Source organism: Macaca mulatta, chromosome 1 (genome assembly GCF_049350105.2).
Source record: "Macaca mulatta isolate MMU2019108-1 chromosome 1, T2T-MMU8v2.0, whole genome shotgun sequence".
NCBI classification, from domain to species: domain Eukaryota; kingdom Metazoa; phylum Chordata; class Mammalia; order Primates; family Cercopithecidae; genus Macaca; species Macaca mulatta.
Genome location: NC_133406.1, coordinates 6,953,985 through 6,968,952, shown reverse-complemented (window position 1 = coordinate 6,968,952; position 14,968 = coordinate 6,953,985). Strand labels below are relative to the sequence as shown.

At 39.9% G+C, this 14,968-nt stretch overlaps 1 protein-coding gene across 1 annotated transcript in view; it reads right to left on the bottom strand.

Annotated features, from left to right (window-relative positions):
• The window catches only part of PLD5 (phospholipase D family member 5), a 423,368-nt gene that overhangs the window by 33,226 nt on the left and 375,174 nt on the right, over positions 1-14,968 (bottom strand). Inside the window, exon 6 of the mRNA XM_001092989.5 lies at positions 5,879-6,076. Within this exon, the coding sequence (XP_001092989.1) occupies positions 5,879-6,076 (198 nt within the window). The remainder of the gene's footprint in view (positions 1-5,878; positions 6,077-14,968) is intronic.

The following is a 14,968-nucleotide window of genomic DNA, read 5'->3' as shown; positions in this document are numbered from 1 at the left end:
GTGCCTGGATAGACTAGTGGCTTTAAAATGTTTGCCCAGAATAGAAATGAATAAACAATAACACAAAAGAATGAGCTGGCAGAGGAAGTTAACTAGTTCCAACTGTTTAATTAAAGAGAGGGCTAAGTTTCCCTCTCATCACTCCTGAATTAATTTTCTGAGCCTTGTGCCGTGCACTTCTTTGTTCCATAGTAAAGTAGAAGGAGAGGGAAAATACAGATCCTCTTCAATATTCCAGCTCTGTGGCAGTCTTTTACCAGTCAAGACGTCTTGAGGGACCTGACTTCTAGGTTAATCTGGGTTTGTCTCTTAGATCAATAGGTGCCATATGAATGTAACTTATTTTGCATACTCATTGTGTAATCACCTTGTACAGACCTTAGCAGGTTTTTAATTGTTTTATTGACAGTTTCATGGTTTTTAAAAAGTATATACTCTATTTGTAGAATATATATGTTCAAATATAATTAAATATGAAAAGACAACTCATGGAATGAAAGAAATAAAATACTGGCAAATCATATATTTAAACCAGACACCTAAACCCAGGAATTTTAGGCCAACCCCAACAACATAGTAAGACCTTGTCTCTATAACCAATCATATTTCTGTTTAAGGAACTTGTATACAGACTGTATAAAGAACTCTGATAACACAAATTTTTAAATAACCTAATTTAAATAGGCAAAATATTTCATATTTGATAGATATTTGTATCTCTTCTCCAAAGGAGAGATACAAATGGCCGATAAGCATGTTAAAAGATTTAAATCAAAACAAAAATAAGATTACATTTTATACCCTCTAGTAGAGCTAAAATAAGACAGAAAATAACAAGTGTTGCCAAGGATGTGGAGAAATCAAAACCCTCCTATGCTGCTGGTGGGATTATAAAATGGTGCCACCAATTTGGCAAACAGTTTGGTAGTGTCTCAAAATGTTCAACATAGAGTTACCACATTATCCAGTAAATCCACTCCTATGTACAAACTCGAATTACAAACAGCTATTCACATCAAAACCTGTACATGAATATAGCAGCACTATTTACAAAAGCCAAGAAATAGTAGTAATACAAATGCCCATCAGTTGATAGATGGGTAAACAAAGTGTGGCACATCCATACAATAGAATTAAATAGCCATAAAAAGGAATAAAGGCAGTACTGGTCCATGCTACAATATGGATAAACCTTGAAAGCATTATGTTAGGTGAAAGAAGCAATCACAAAAAAATTACACAGTGTATGATTCTATTTATATAAAACATCCAGAAGAAGGCAGATCCATAAAGAAAAAGTAGATTGGTGGGTGCCAGGGACTGACAGAAGGGAAAATAGTGACTGCTAATCAGTATGGGGTTTTTTCTTTGTGGTGGAAAAAAGTTCTAAAATTAGATTGTAGAAATTGTTGCAAAACTGTGACTATACTCAACTCCACTATATTGTATACTTCATTTTTTTATTTTAATTATTTTTATTTTTTAATTTTTATTACTTTTATTTTTTATTTTTTGTATGTTTAGTAGAGATGGGGTTTCACCATGTTGGCAAGGTTGGTCTTGAGGTCAGCAGCTCAAGTGATCAGCCAGCCTCGGCCTCTCAAAGTGCATGGATTACAGGCGTGAGCCACCATGCCCGGCCTGAATTGTATACTTTAAAAGGGTAAATTTTATGGTGTGTAAATTACATCTCTGTAATGCTGTTAAACCAATTAACAATATACACCGAAGGTTCTAAAGAGGAATGTGAGGTGGTATTTTTCCATAACAGCATCAAGTTCTATTTAATGTCAGCCCTCACTCACTAAATATATCTCAGTACACATGACTGATAGGTGAATTAACTGAACAGTAAACAAGAAGTGAAATCTGTCTAACATCAATAAAAACAGACCTGGAACTAATCTTTTATCTTGGAAAGCAATTGCTTAAGCTTAAAGACTCCAGAAAGAAATCTACAAGACAGAAACAGCCAACTATTGTTCCCATCCTCAAATTTCAATGGGAAATGCAAGAAAATTAGAATTATCTGGCTCAAGTTACTAGAAATCACACAGTTAAATCTATTTGTGTTCCGGGAAAAAATTGGAAATAATCTATATTTGCATCATAAGTTAAAATTTATATCTATCTATGCTGTTATCAATTATCTAAAATCTAACTTTGAGAATGGTTACAAAGGTCTTCAAATACTGTTTGTGTTCAACTTAGCCGTGAGACAATCAGCTTATAAAAATATACTATTTTAAGATACAACAAATATATTGAATTAAATTTGTCTTGGCATTTGTCTGGCATAGATTACTGAGAAAACTGTATGCATTCTGGAGCTTTCTATTAATATTACTACTAATAAAACCTACCCAACATTTATTGCTGCTTTTAGCCAGTACCAAGTGAAATGCTGGGAATGCCAGTGATGAAGAGAATATATTAATAGGAGATGATCTTCAGAGTCTAACAAAATGGTGGGAAAGATGATTATAAATCAATAGTTCTAAAAATGTGACAAATGTTATAACAGAAGGGAGTTTCAGGAACTCTGTCTGAATGATACCAATTCCAATTGCAGGGTTTTCTGACTGTTTTTATACCTGTAAGATCTTATAACTCTCCAGAAATGGTGTTCAGTCAATATCTGTTGAATTGAAACTCAAAGGCAGGCTTGACATTATTAAAAAACAGAAAATAAAACAGGAAATTAAAAATAGAAAGCAAACTAGAAATACCATTTGACCCAGCCATCCCATTACTGGGGATATACCCAAAGGGTTATAAATCATGCTGCTATAAAGACACATGCACACGTATGTTTATTGCGGCACTATTCACAATAGCAAAGACTTGGAACCAACCCAAATGCCCATCAATGACAGACTGGATTAAGAAAATGTGGCACATATACACCACGGAATACTATGCAGCCATGAAAAAGGAGGAGTTCATGTCCTTTGTAGGGACATGGATGAAGCTGGAAACTAACATTCTGAGCAAACTATTGCAAGGACAGAAAACCAAACACCGCATGTTCTCACTCATAGGTGGGAACTGAACAATGAGAACACTTGGACACAGGAAGGGGAACATCACACACCAGGGCCTGTCATGGGGTGGGGAGATGGGGGAGGGATAGCATTAGGAGATATACCTAATGTAAATGATGAGTTAATGGGTGCAGCACACCAGCATGGCACATGTATACATATGTAACAAACCTGCACGTTGTGCACATGTACCCTAGAACTTAAAGTATAATAATAAAAAAAAAAAGAAAAACTATTATATAGTTTAAAAAACTACCCAAAGAAATGTCTCACAACTCATTTTGTGGTGAACTCTTTAAGAAAAAGCCACTTATGAATTTGCCCTGGAAAATAACAAAGGTATCGAATTGTAGTAGATTTTACTAAAGGCCTGAGACCACTCTCTCTGGGAAATATGTTAACTTTAGAATCAACAAAAACTGACTCTCCCTGTTTAAGGGTTAGTCTGTAAATGTATGCAACAACCATATTCACTTATCTCTAAGGTTGAAACTGTAAATTCAAAATCCAGTGATTATTCAAAATTTGTTCATTAATTCATCTGTTTTTTGCCATTTCCAATTTGTTTTTCTACTGGACCTGATCAAGTGATCCATGCTTGGCATGTAATGTCACTCTGCGACCCTCTGGATTAAAGGTTCCTTGGCAAATTTTGTATTGCACATTGGGAATTCTCCTTGGCCTCCTGGTCTTACAGGGTCATCTTGAGATGAATTGAAAATGTCTATATAATTTATATTTTGTTAGTAAAATGCCCTATAATATGCTACTTGCTACTCCATTCTTGACCTCCTCCATACAAAAAAGTTATTTTAGCTCTAGCCGATCAACATCCTTCATAGTCTATTTTCTGCTCTTCACATTTATGTGAATTTGTTATTTAAGACAACTTGAACTTTGTCTTTTCTTTCTATTGTTACACTTCTAAATTTTCTGCTGGGGCCTTCATTTGAACAGGCAAAAAGGATAAAATTCACTTTAATTTATCTTCAATAAAATGCTGTTTAGTGACATAAAAGTTGTTGGCCTAAAAGCACTGATATCAACCAAGGTCGAAATAGCAATATTAAATTGGGAGCATTACTTAGAGAAGTTGATCTGAACATCAGGAGAATTTCAGAAGCTTGCTTCAAATAAAAATTCTAAGATCTCATCTCAGATCCAGTGGATAAGATCCTGGGTGGGGACAGGGGACACTGTAAATCTGTACTGTAAACAGGCTTCCTAGCCAATTTTTTTTTTTGAGACGGAGTCTCCCTCTGTCACCCAGTCTGGAGTGCAGCGGTGCGATCTTGGCTTACTGCAAGTTCCGCCTCCTGGGTTCAGGTCATTCTCCTGCCTCAGCCTCCCGAGTAGCTGGGACTACAGGTGCCCGCCACCATGTCCGGCTAATTCTTTTTTGTATTTTTAGTAGAGTCGGGGTTTCACCATGTTTGCCAGGATGGTCTCCATCTCCTGACCTTGTAATCCACCCTCCTTAGCCTCCCAAAGTGCTGGGATTACAGGCGTGAGCCACCATGCCCAGCCCCTAGCCGATTTTTAAGTACAGTAAGTCCTCACTTAATGACATCAACAGGTTCTTGAATACTAAGACTTTAAGTGAACTGATGTATGATGAAAACAATTTTACCATAGGCTAATTGATATAAATGAGAGTTAAGTTACTATGGCTTATTTCTGGTCACAAAAACAGCATCAAAATTCTAAAGACCAAAACACTTTGAATATTAAACATTGAAACAAATGTGAGCTATACATACATTTAAGAAAGACTAATAAAAACAAGTAAAATAATTATTTACCTTCTTACTCCAGTTCAGGGTCATAGGTGGCTGGAGCCCCTCGCAGCCGAGAGCCCCATGCACAGGATGACATCCCATCGCAGGGCACTCACACTCACTCACACTGGGACCACACACAGATCTGCCAGTTCGTTTCACTTGCACAGCTTTGAGATGTGGGAGGAAACAGGAGTACCCGGCAAAAACCAACACAGACAGGTGGAGAATGTGCAGACTCCACACACACAGTGGCCCCAGCCAGAAATCAATTGTTTTTTTTCTTATCAACATGATAACGAATGGGCATTGAACAAAACAATGTTGTTGAAGGATCTACTGTACTACAGTTTGAGGACTAGGACTGTAGGCCCAGATATTTACGTTGCCCCTTTCCAGTACATCTCTGGATAGCTGTGGCATGTGCCCAGCTGGGTGGTGGACTGGGAAGGTGAGGGTGGGTGGAGGGTGTGGCTAATGGTTCTTAGCAGAGTCAGAGGCCTGAAGCTGTTCAGGGAGCACTGTCCTGTTGTGTGGGCCTCTTGCCCACTTGCCCCAACCAGGTACAGCAGCTCTGCTTTTGTCTGATCTATACACTGAGATTCCCTCAGATTTATCTCATCAAAGGGTTCTGCTAAAAACAAATCTGAAAAATCAATGTAGGGCATTGAAAATAGGCTAATAGGCTCTGGTGTCAGAAGAGCTGGGTGCTGGCGCCTCTCTTGGCATGCCTCATCTGATGGGTTTTTTGCTAGTAGGTAAGGTCGATACCTTCATTTGCAAAATGGTTACAACCCCATACCTAGCTTACGGGGTGATTGAGGGAATCAAATCAGATAACTCAAGGTATCTGACACAAGGAATGATAATCAAGATTTATTATGTTTGAGGGTACGACTGCGCATAAGGGTAGACACATTTTAACTCTTCGCATTATGGGACAGAAACACTGTAATTCATTTTTGCCCAATACAAGATCACACTTAAACATTCCAACTTAATAAAGAGCCTTTGGAGGAAGAAGGAGAAGGGGAGGAGAAAGGGAAAACAACTCACCGATACAAATGCTTGAGATTTGGTTTCATTCAACTGAAGTTGCAATTTCTTTTCATTGTCATAGACCCCATAGAGTCTTTTGGACCAGGTTTGAGGCACTCTGCTTTTGAATTTTAATGAACTATATAGAGCAAATATCCTTTGTAAGTCTAGGACCAGGCAGCTGCAGTTGTAGAAGATGACACCGAGTTCTTTCATCTGTGAAATTAAAATTGAAAGCATCAATGCCACATGTGTCTTACGCTGTTATTTTCAGAAAAAAAATGAATGCATAAGAATGAGGTAGTTATGACATCTCTTTTCTTGCATTTGAAGTAAGTAGATGTGGTTACATTATGATACATAGAGGTGACATGTTACAAAAATGCTAAATATTCAAGTAAAATTTTGCTGGTTTTTTTTTGTAGTAGGTCTCTTGCAGATAATTTTCTTATATTCATCTATACTTTTCATATCATAAAAAAATAGTGTTGTTTCCTTAACACTATTTTGTTTTGTATGAATCATTAAATCAGGTGGCAAGAAAAAGGTCGATTTTAATTGCAACATAACAGAATGGCTGGAATCATGGATTCTGGAGTCAGACTGCCTGGATTTAGGTTCTGTTAATAGCTCCACAACTTTCTAGCTGTGCGACTTTGAACAACATACTTAATTTCTGGGCCTCAGCTTCTTCTTCCATAAAATAGAGATAATAGTATTTATTTCATATGTTGCTATGAGAATTAAAGTGGTTAATACATATAAGAAGCTAAGAACAGTGTCTATCACATGGTAATCACTAACAGTATGTTAGTAATTATTATTCTTATTAACGTTCCACAAGCCTTAAGAGTAATAGACCAATAGAATCTTAAAAGACCACAGAGATCATTTTGTCCACCTCTCTCAAGGGATGGATGAGGAAAGTAAAGCTCACACAAATAAATAAAAATATTAGCCCCAAGTTAGAGATTTAGTCAGTGGTAAATTAAGAATTGAGTGCAGGTTTTCTGACCCCTAATCAAATACACTCAGGAACACAGCTATACTGGCTTCAGTTGAGTCCAGTATCGCTTTGCAAAAATTACAGATGATTTTTAATTTAGTCAATGAAACTATACAATGTGAAATTTTGGTCATTAAGGAACAGCACACAAAAATACATGCTTTCTATGACTTGAACACCCAGTGAGGGGTTATTAGGGAAACCTTGGCTCTCTCAAGTCCTGGGGTCCACTGATAGTAAACTCCCTTTTTACCCCTTCCTTAAGCCCCTCGCCAAGACTCTTTACTCAGGATGATAGGAGAGGTCGTCTACCACGTATGAACCTATCTCTCTTTGCTCTGAGGACTTCCCAGTACAACATGCCCTGAGATCTTTCCATGTTCCTCTGTACAGATCTGTCATCCTTTTCCAGCTCCCCGGTAACCACAGGATAGATGGACACAAGTTGTTTAACCCACTGATGGACTTCATCCCTATACTTTCCCTAATGCAAAAAATAAAACAATGAGCATCCCGTATACCTTTGTGTGCCTTTAATAGAGACTCCTAGAATGAAATGTACAGACACATTAAGGACTATTCGTGGTTAAGTGAAAGGAGATAGAGCAGGTAGGACATATCAGGCATGTGCAAAGGCACGGAGGCTAACCAAGGAGGTGAAAGACCTCTACAAAATACTGCCAAAAGAATAGATGACACAAACAAATGGAAACACATCCCATGCTCATGGATGGATAGAATCAATATCGTGAAAATGACCATACTGCCAAAAGTAATCTACAGATTCAATGCAATTCCCATCAAAATACCACCATCCTTCTTCACAGAACTAGGAAAAACAATTATAAAATTCATATGGAACCAAAAACAGCCCGCATAGCCAAAGCAAGACTAAGCAAAAAGAACAAATCTGGAGACATCACATTACCTGATTTCAAACTATACTATAATGCCATAGTCACCAAAACAGCATGTTACTATTATAAAAATAGGTGCATAGACCAATGGAACAGAATAGAGAACCCAGAAATAAGCCCAAATACTTACAGCCAACTGATCTTTGACAAAGCAAACAAAAACATAAAGCGGGGAAAGGACACCCTATTCAACAAATGGTGCTGGGATAATTGGCAAGACTGTAGGAAAATGAAACTGGATCCTCATTTCTCACCTTGTACAAAAATCAACTCAAGGTGGATCAAGGACTTAAATCTAAGACCTGAAACCATAAAGATTCTAGAACATAACATTGGAAAACCCCTTCTAGACATTGGCTTAGGCAAAGATTTCGTGACCAAGAACCCAAAAGCAAATGCAATAAAAACAAAAATAAATAGCTGGGAGTTAATTAAACTAAAGAGCCTTTGCACAGCAAAAGGAACAGTCAGAAGAATAAACAGACAACTCACAGACTGGGGGAAAATCTTCACAATCTATACATCTGACAATGGACTAATATCAAGAATCTACAATGAACTCAAATTAGCAAGAAGAAAACAAACCCCATAAAAAAGTAGGCTAAGGACATGGATAGACAATTCTCAAAAGAAGGTATGCAAATGGCCAACAAACATATGAAGGAATGCTCAACATCACTAATGATCAGGGAAATGCAAACCAAAACCACAATGTGATACCACCTTACTCCTGCAAGAATGGCCATAATCAAAAAATCAGAAAATAATAGATGTTGGTGTGGATGTGGTGAACAGGGAACCCTTCTACACTGCTGGTGGGAATGTAAACCAGTACAACTACTATGGAAAACTGTGGAGATTCCTTAAAGAACTAAAGTAGAACTACCATTGGATTCAGCAATCCCTCTACTGGTATCTACCCGAGGAAAAGAAATCATTATACGAAAAAGATTCTTGTACATGCATGTTTATAGCAGCACTGTTTGCAACTGCAAAAATGTGGAGCCAACCCAAATGCCCATCAATCAACGAGTGGATAAAGAAACTGTGGTATATATGCATATGTTGGAATACTACTCAGCCATAAAAAGGAATGAACTAATGGTATTCACAGCAACCTGGATGGGATTGGGGCCTATTATTCTAATGGAAGCAACTCAGGAGTGGAAAACCAAACATCATATGTTCTCACTCGTAAGTGGGAGCCAAACTATGAGGATGCAAAGGCATAAGAATGATACAACAGATTTTGGGGACTAGCGAGAAATGGGGGAAAGGAAGGGGGTGAGGGACCAAAGGTTACAAATTGGGTTCAATGTACACTGCTTGGGTGATGAGTGCACCAAAATCTCACAAATCGCCACTAAAGAACTTGTGTAATCAAATACCACCAGTTGCTCAAAGACTTATGGAATATAAATAAATAAATAATAAATATAACTAAATCAATGCTATTCAAGCCTAGTAGAGCCAGAGATAGGCTCCCATGAAAGTAGATATCAAGGGAATCATTTGACTTTTGAGTCCAAAAGGCAAATTCAGTGGCCATAATTCACTTTTACTATGTTCAGATCTCTTTGATTTCCTTTGGTGTCTCCACATCAGACCCGTGGTGTTTTCAGGTTGTTTGCTCGCACATGGCAAACATTAATGCTTGGAAAACTATTCAAAGCTTGGATGAGAATATGCTATTTAAAGTCGGGCATGGGAGGATTGTTTGTTCAAAAGCAGTCTGGGCAACAGAGTGAGACCCTATCTCTACAAAAAAAAAAAAAAAAAAAAAAAGAGCTTAGTGTGGAGGCACAAAACTGTAATCCCAGCCACTTGGGAGACCAAGGTGGGAGGATCTCTTGAGCTCAGGAGTTCAAGGCTGCAGTGAACAGTGATTGCCCTACTGCACTCTAGCCTGGACAATAGAGCAAGATCCTGTCAGAAAAGAAAGAAAGAAAGAGAAAGAAATAAAACCATGCTATTTCCCTATCCACCTTGTTTCTCAGGAGTATTTGTCTGCTAATCTTCATGTGGACTTGTCTGCTAATCTTCATGTGGACGTTTGCCCTCTCTACTGAGGCTGGGGCAAATGAAAGCCAAAGGCAGTGGCTGTGGATCAAAGCAGCTGCCCCTCCCACACTCCCTGCTGACTTTCTCCTGATGTGTAGAATGATATTAAATGAAGTAGTCACAGCACATTCAGGCTGCTGTTGAAGACGAAAATCAAGCAAACAAAAACAACTATTGCAAGCTCCACCGATCTGAAGAAAGACACCTGCTCTTCAATATGATAGGACGCGATTATTCTGGATAACTTTTATTTTGAAAATTGACACCCAGAAGAGTACCAGGATGCCAACTCTGATAGCTCCTCCCTGGCCAGGGGGCACAGGAACTAGAGAGAGACCATTATGGCCTAGTTAGGACATAGCAAGTCACCTATGGAGCAGGCTGTGGAGACAGACTAGGCAAGGCACTTCAGCTCTTCACTTTCTCCATCCAAAGATTGGTATATTTCATAAGATTGCTTTGAAGAATAAATGAAAAGGTGCAGGCAAATATTAGCTCAGTGCCTGGCTCAAACCACATTAGCTAATGGAAAATTGGGAAAAGTAACATAAAAATGCTTCTGTAATGGCACCATAATTCTGAGTGATGTTTGACCCTTTAGGTAGGATCAGATGGAGGGAAGAATATGAACATTCTCACCATGTGTCTACCCCAAGACTCTCCTTATAAACCACTGATCACCATCAAGATGCAAGTGGGCACCGTCTCCCTGGGCACTGCCTAGATTTTCTCCGGTTTTTAATAACTTTATTCTAAACAAAGATTTAGTGTTGCATTTCCCCTGTCGCATAAACTAAGCTGCAGGCTTGCTGTGAGGTTTTATTTGCAACCCCTGACATCATTCCATTCTGTGGCTACATTACAGCTTTAGGAGCTGGAGGAAGGGAGGACGCCAACCACTGCCTTCTAGAGACGTAAAGAGAATTAAATTTCCTCCGAATATCTTCCTCTCTACCCTAGAATGACTCAAGCCCATTTCTAGTTTTACATATTAGTTCAGGCTGCTGTTGACGATGGAAAACAAACAAACAAAACAGAACAAAACTGGCTTTTGTTTTGCAGCTTTTTCACCCAGAGCAAGAAATTCAGGACAGATTTATGACAAATTTTAAAATGCTGGCAATGGGAAAAATAATATAGAGTTCTGGGCTTCTGATGAATTTCTATGTCTAGATTATCAAAGGGAAAAGAAGCTGAAGGTCTGATTGATTTGCTGACAAATTCTTAATTTTTAAAAATAAATGTAAGGGGTACGAGGCAGTTTCGTCACGTGGATATTTTGCTCAGTGGTGAAGTGGGGACTTTTATCGTAACCATCATCACCTGGATATTGTACTCATTAAGTAATTTCTCATCCTTCATCCCGCTCCCATGCTCTCACCCTTCTGAATCTCCAATGTCGATTATTCTACTCTCTATGTCCATGTGTACACACTATTTAGCTTCCACTTATAAGCGATAATGTGTGGTGCTTGATTTTGCATTTCTAAGTTGTTTCACTTAAGATAATGGCCTCCAGTTCCATCCATGTTGCTATAAAAGACATTATTTCATTGTTTTTCGTGGCTAAATAGTATTCCATTGTGTATATATACCATATTTTCTTTATCCAGTCATCTGTTGATGAACATCTTTTTTTCGTTTTGTTTTTTATTTTGAGATGGAGTCTCGCTTTGTCGCCCAGGCTGGAGTGCAATGGAGTGATCTTGGCTCACTGCAAACTCTGCCTCCCAGGTTCAAGTGATTCTCCTGCCTCGGCCTCCCTAGTAGCTGTGACTACAGGCTCCCGCCACCACATGTAGCTGATCTTTGTATTTTCAGTAGAGAGACGGGGTTTCACCACGTTGGCCAGGCTGGTCTCAAACTCCTAACCTCAGGTGATCCACCCACCTTGGCCTCCCAAAGTGCTGGGATTACAGGCATGAGCCACTGCACCAGGCCTGTTGATGAACACTTTGATTCCACATCTTTGCTACTGTGAATTGTGCTATGAAAAACATACAAAGGCACCTGTCTTTTTGATATAATGACTTCTTTTGCTTTGTGTAGATACACAGTAGTGGGATTGCTGCATTGAATGGTAATTCTATTTTTAGCTCTTTGAGAAATCTCCACACTGTTTCCATAGAGGTTGTATTAACTTAAATTCCCACCAACAGTGTATAAGGATTCCCTTTTCTCCATACCCTCACAAACATCTTTTTTTTTTTTTTTTTTTTTTTTTTTTTTTTTTTTTTGAGACGGAGTCTCGCTCTGTCGCCCAGGCTGGAGTGCAATGGCCGGATCTCAGTTCACTGCAAGCTCCGCCTCCCAGGTTTACGCCATTCTCCTGCCTCAGCCTCCCGAGTAGCTGGGACTACAGGCGCCCGCCACCTCGCCCGGCTAGTTTTTTGTATTTTTTAGTAGAGACGGGGTTTCATGGTGTTCGCCAGGATGGTCTCGATCTCCTGACCTCGTGATCCACCCGTCTCGGCCTCCCAAAGTGCTGGGATTACAGGCTTGAGCCACCGTGCCCGGCCACATCTATTATTTTTTGAATTTTAAATAGTTATCTGAGGACTTGCCAGGGATCAGCCCTCTGCCTGGTGATAGGTTGCTCAGCCCTGTCCAGCCTCCGTGGCCGACCACACGCCAGAGAGCATCCTGATGGGCTGCTCTGACTTCCTAGTTCAATCACACAGTTGATTTATGCAGTCAAAAATAAGTTAAATGATTGACTGAATGGTTCAACCGTTTGAATAAAATCATCCTGAAAAAGCTGGATATTTATACCTAATTATTCTTTAGAAGAGATCGATTTCTTTTCTTACAAAGTGGGCATATTGTTAGTGATGAACCCATGGAGCAGAGACAGGCTTAATTAAGGTCTCAACAACTGTAGTCCACTGTCAAGAAGCTGTTATCAGCATAGTTATTTTATTGAAAACTCAAGTTATGGCCGGGCGCGGTGGCTCACGCCTGTAATCCCAGCACTTCGGGAGGCCAAGGCGGGCAGATCACTAGATCAAGAGATGGAGACCATCCTGGCCAACATGGTGAAATCTCATCTCTACTAAAAATACAAAAAGATTAGCTGGGTGTGGTGGCACATGCCTGTAGTCCCAGCTACTCGGGAGGCTGAAGCAGAAGAATCGCTTGGACCCGGGAGGCAGAAATTGCAGTGAACTGAGATCGTGCCACTGCACTCCAGCCTGGCAACAGAGTGAGACTCCGCCTCAAAAACAACAACAACAACAAAACTCAAGTTATGTCAGTGGTTCCATTCTCTCTCTTGCACTATGACATTTTGAAGTACGGGGGACTTTGGTGGAAGTGTTTGGGTTTCATACAATCCAAGGAGATGTTATCAATCTACTACATAGGGAGAACTAACAAGAGAAGCAATGCTAATTAATTATAGTGCTTGATGTGTGCACCAGGTACTGTTCTCAAGGCTTCATATGTCTACATGCATTTAAACCTCACAATCCATTTCACAGTAAGAAAACCGAGGTACAAAGAGATTAAGGGTCTTCAAGAAAGCTGAAAGAATACTCAAAAACTAGTTTAATGTTTCATCTTCGGGAAGGATTATTTGCCAAGTGAAGCACTGGCAAGTCTAGGCATTCCCTGTGGGTGGGGGCCAGGTCCTACTTGCCATGTGCTTGTCCTCCTCTTTCTGCCCAGGTGTTTTGGGTTTCAAAATAGGAATTAGGAGATACACGTAATTACACCAGAAAAATATTTTTCTTTTTCTTTTTTTTTTGAGATGGAGTCTCACTCTGTCACCCAGGCTGGAGTGCAGTGGCACAATCTCGGCTCACTGCAACCTTTGCCTCCTGGGTTCAAGCAATCCTCCTGCCTCAGCCTCCCGAGTAGCTGGGATTACAGGAGCCCGCCACCATGCCTGGCTAATTTTTTATTTTTAGTACAGATGGGGTTTCACCATCTTGGCCAGGATGGTCTCGATCTCCTGACCTCAGGTGATCTGCCCACCATGGCCTCCCAAAGTGCTGGGATTACAGGCGTGAGCCACCACACCCAGACTTTTATTTCTTATTTTGTCAAAATTAGCGAAAGGTGGTCATCAAAGAGAACGCAGTAAGTGGGGGGAAAGCAATCATTTTTAGCTAGGTCATGAGAGGCAGCACAAAGGGAGACAGAGTTGGTTTGGTGGGTTTTACTGGTAATGCAGAAACCAGTGCGGGTGTCTGATGGATGCTGTTGTCATCAGAATGGAGAGAGGAGAGGTATTAGCACCGTTCTTTGCTGTAATTCAGAATGATTAATACAAGTTAGCTCAAGCACAGCTCCATTTATCATTTACAGATGCCCAGTTTGTTGTTTCCATGATTTTATAGAAAGGTGAACAAGTATTTCTTTAATTTTCTCGACAAAGACCAAAGAACTTGCAACTGGGAGCAGCTCACATGCATCCAGTTAGCTGCTGATTTATATTCTGAGTTACTGCAGGAAATTTAATTACTAGGAGCTCTAAATTGATTTTGTTTCTGCCCTTGAGGTGAAATTTTTGTTACGGGGGATAGAAAATCAAGAATTGAATCTTGGGAGCTGAAAGCAGCCTCCTGCTCAGAAATGTGCTTACTCTCCCGCCCCTTCATTCCCACAGTGGGTGGTTTATACCACTTAACTTCTTGATGTCTTATTTTCTATGTCTACCACATGGGAATCATAATGCCTGCCAGAAGGAACATGACTAATTGAAGAGACAGGGGAGGATGTTAGAAACTTAGAGAACAGTTAGCTCAACCTTATTTCAAAATTAGGGATACTGATGAGGCAGCAGAACAGGGTCTGGAGGAAGGGAACCTAAGGCTGATTTGAATCGAAAGGAAAACTCCACCTCTCCACTCCCAAGTAACAAAAGGATCAGAGGCTATTCCCTTTGCAACTGCCCTTCCTTCCCACCCCTGCTTCTTCCCAACCCCCCACCCCCCACCCCCCACACCTTTTCTCTATATCACACAAGAGAAATGGAAAGTACCTCTGACTGGCCCCCTCCCACAACCAATCACACGGGTCAGCAGCCTAGTCTTCATTTGAATAGGGGTCTAACTTTGTGACTTCACTTCAGCCTCTGATTGGTCACCTTCCCCAACCAATCAGACATTTGCATAGGGTGTA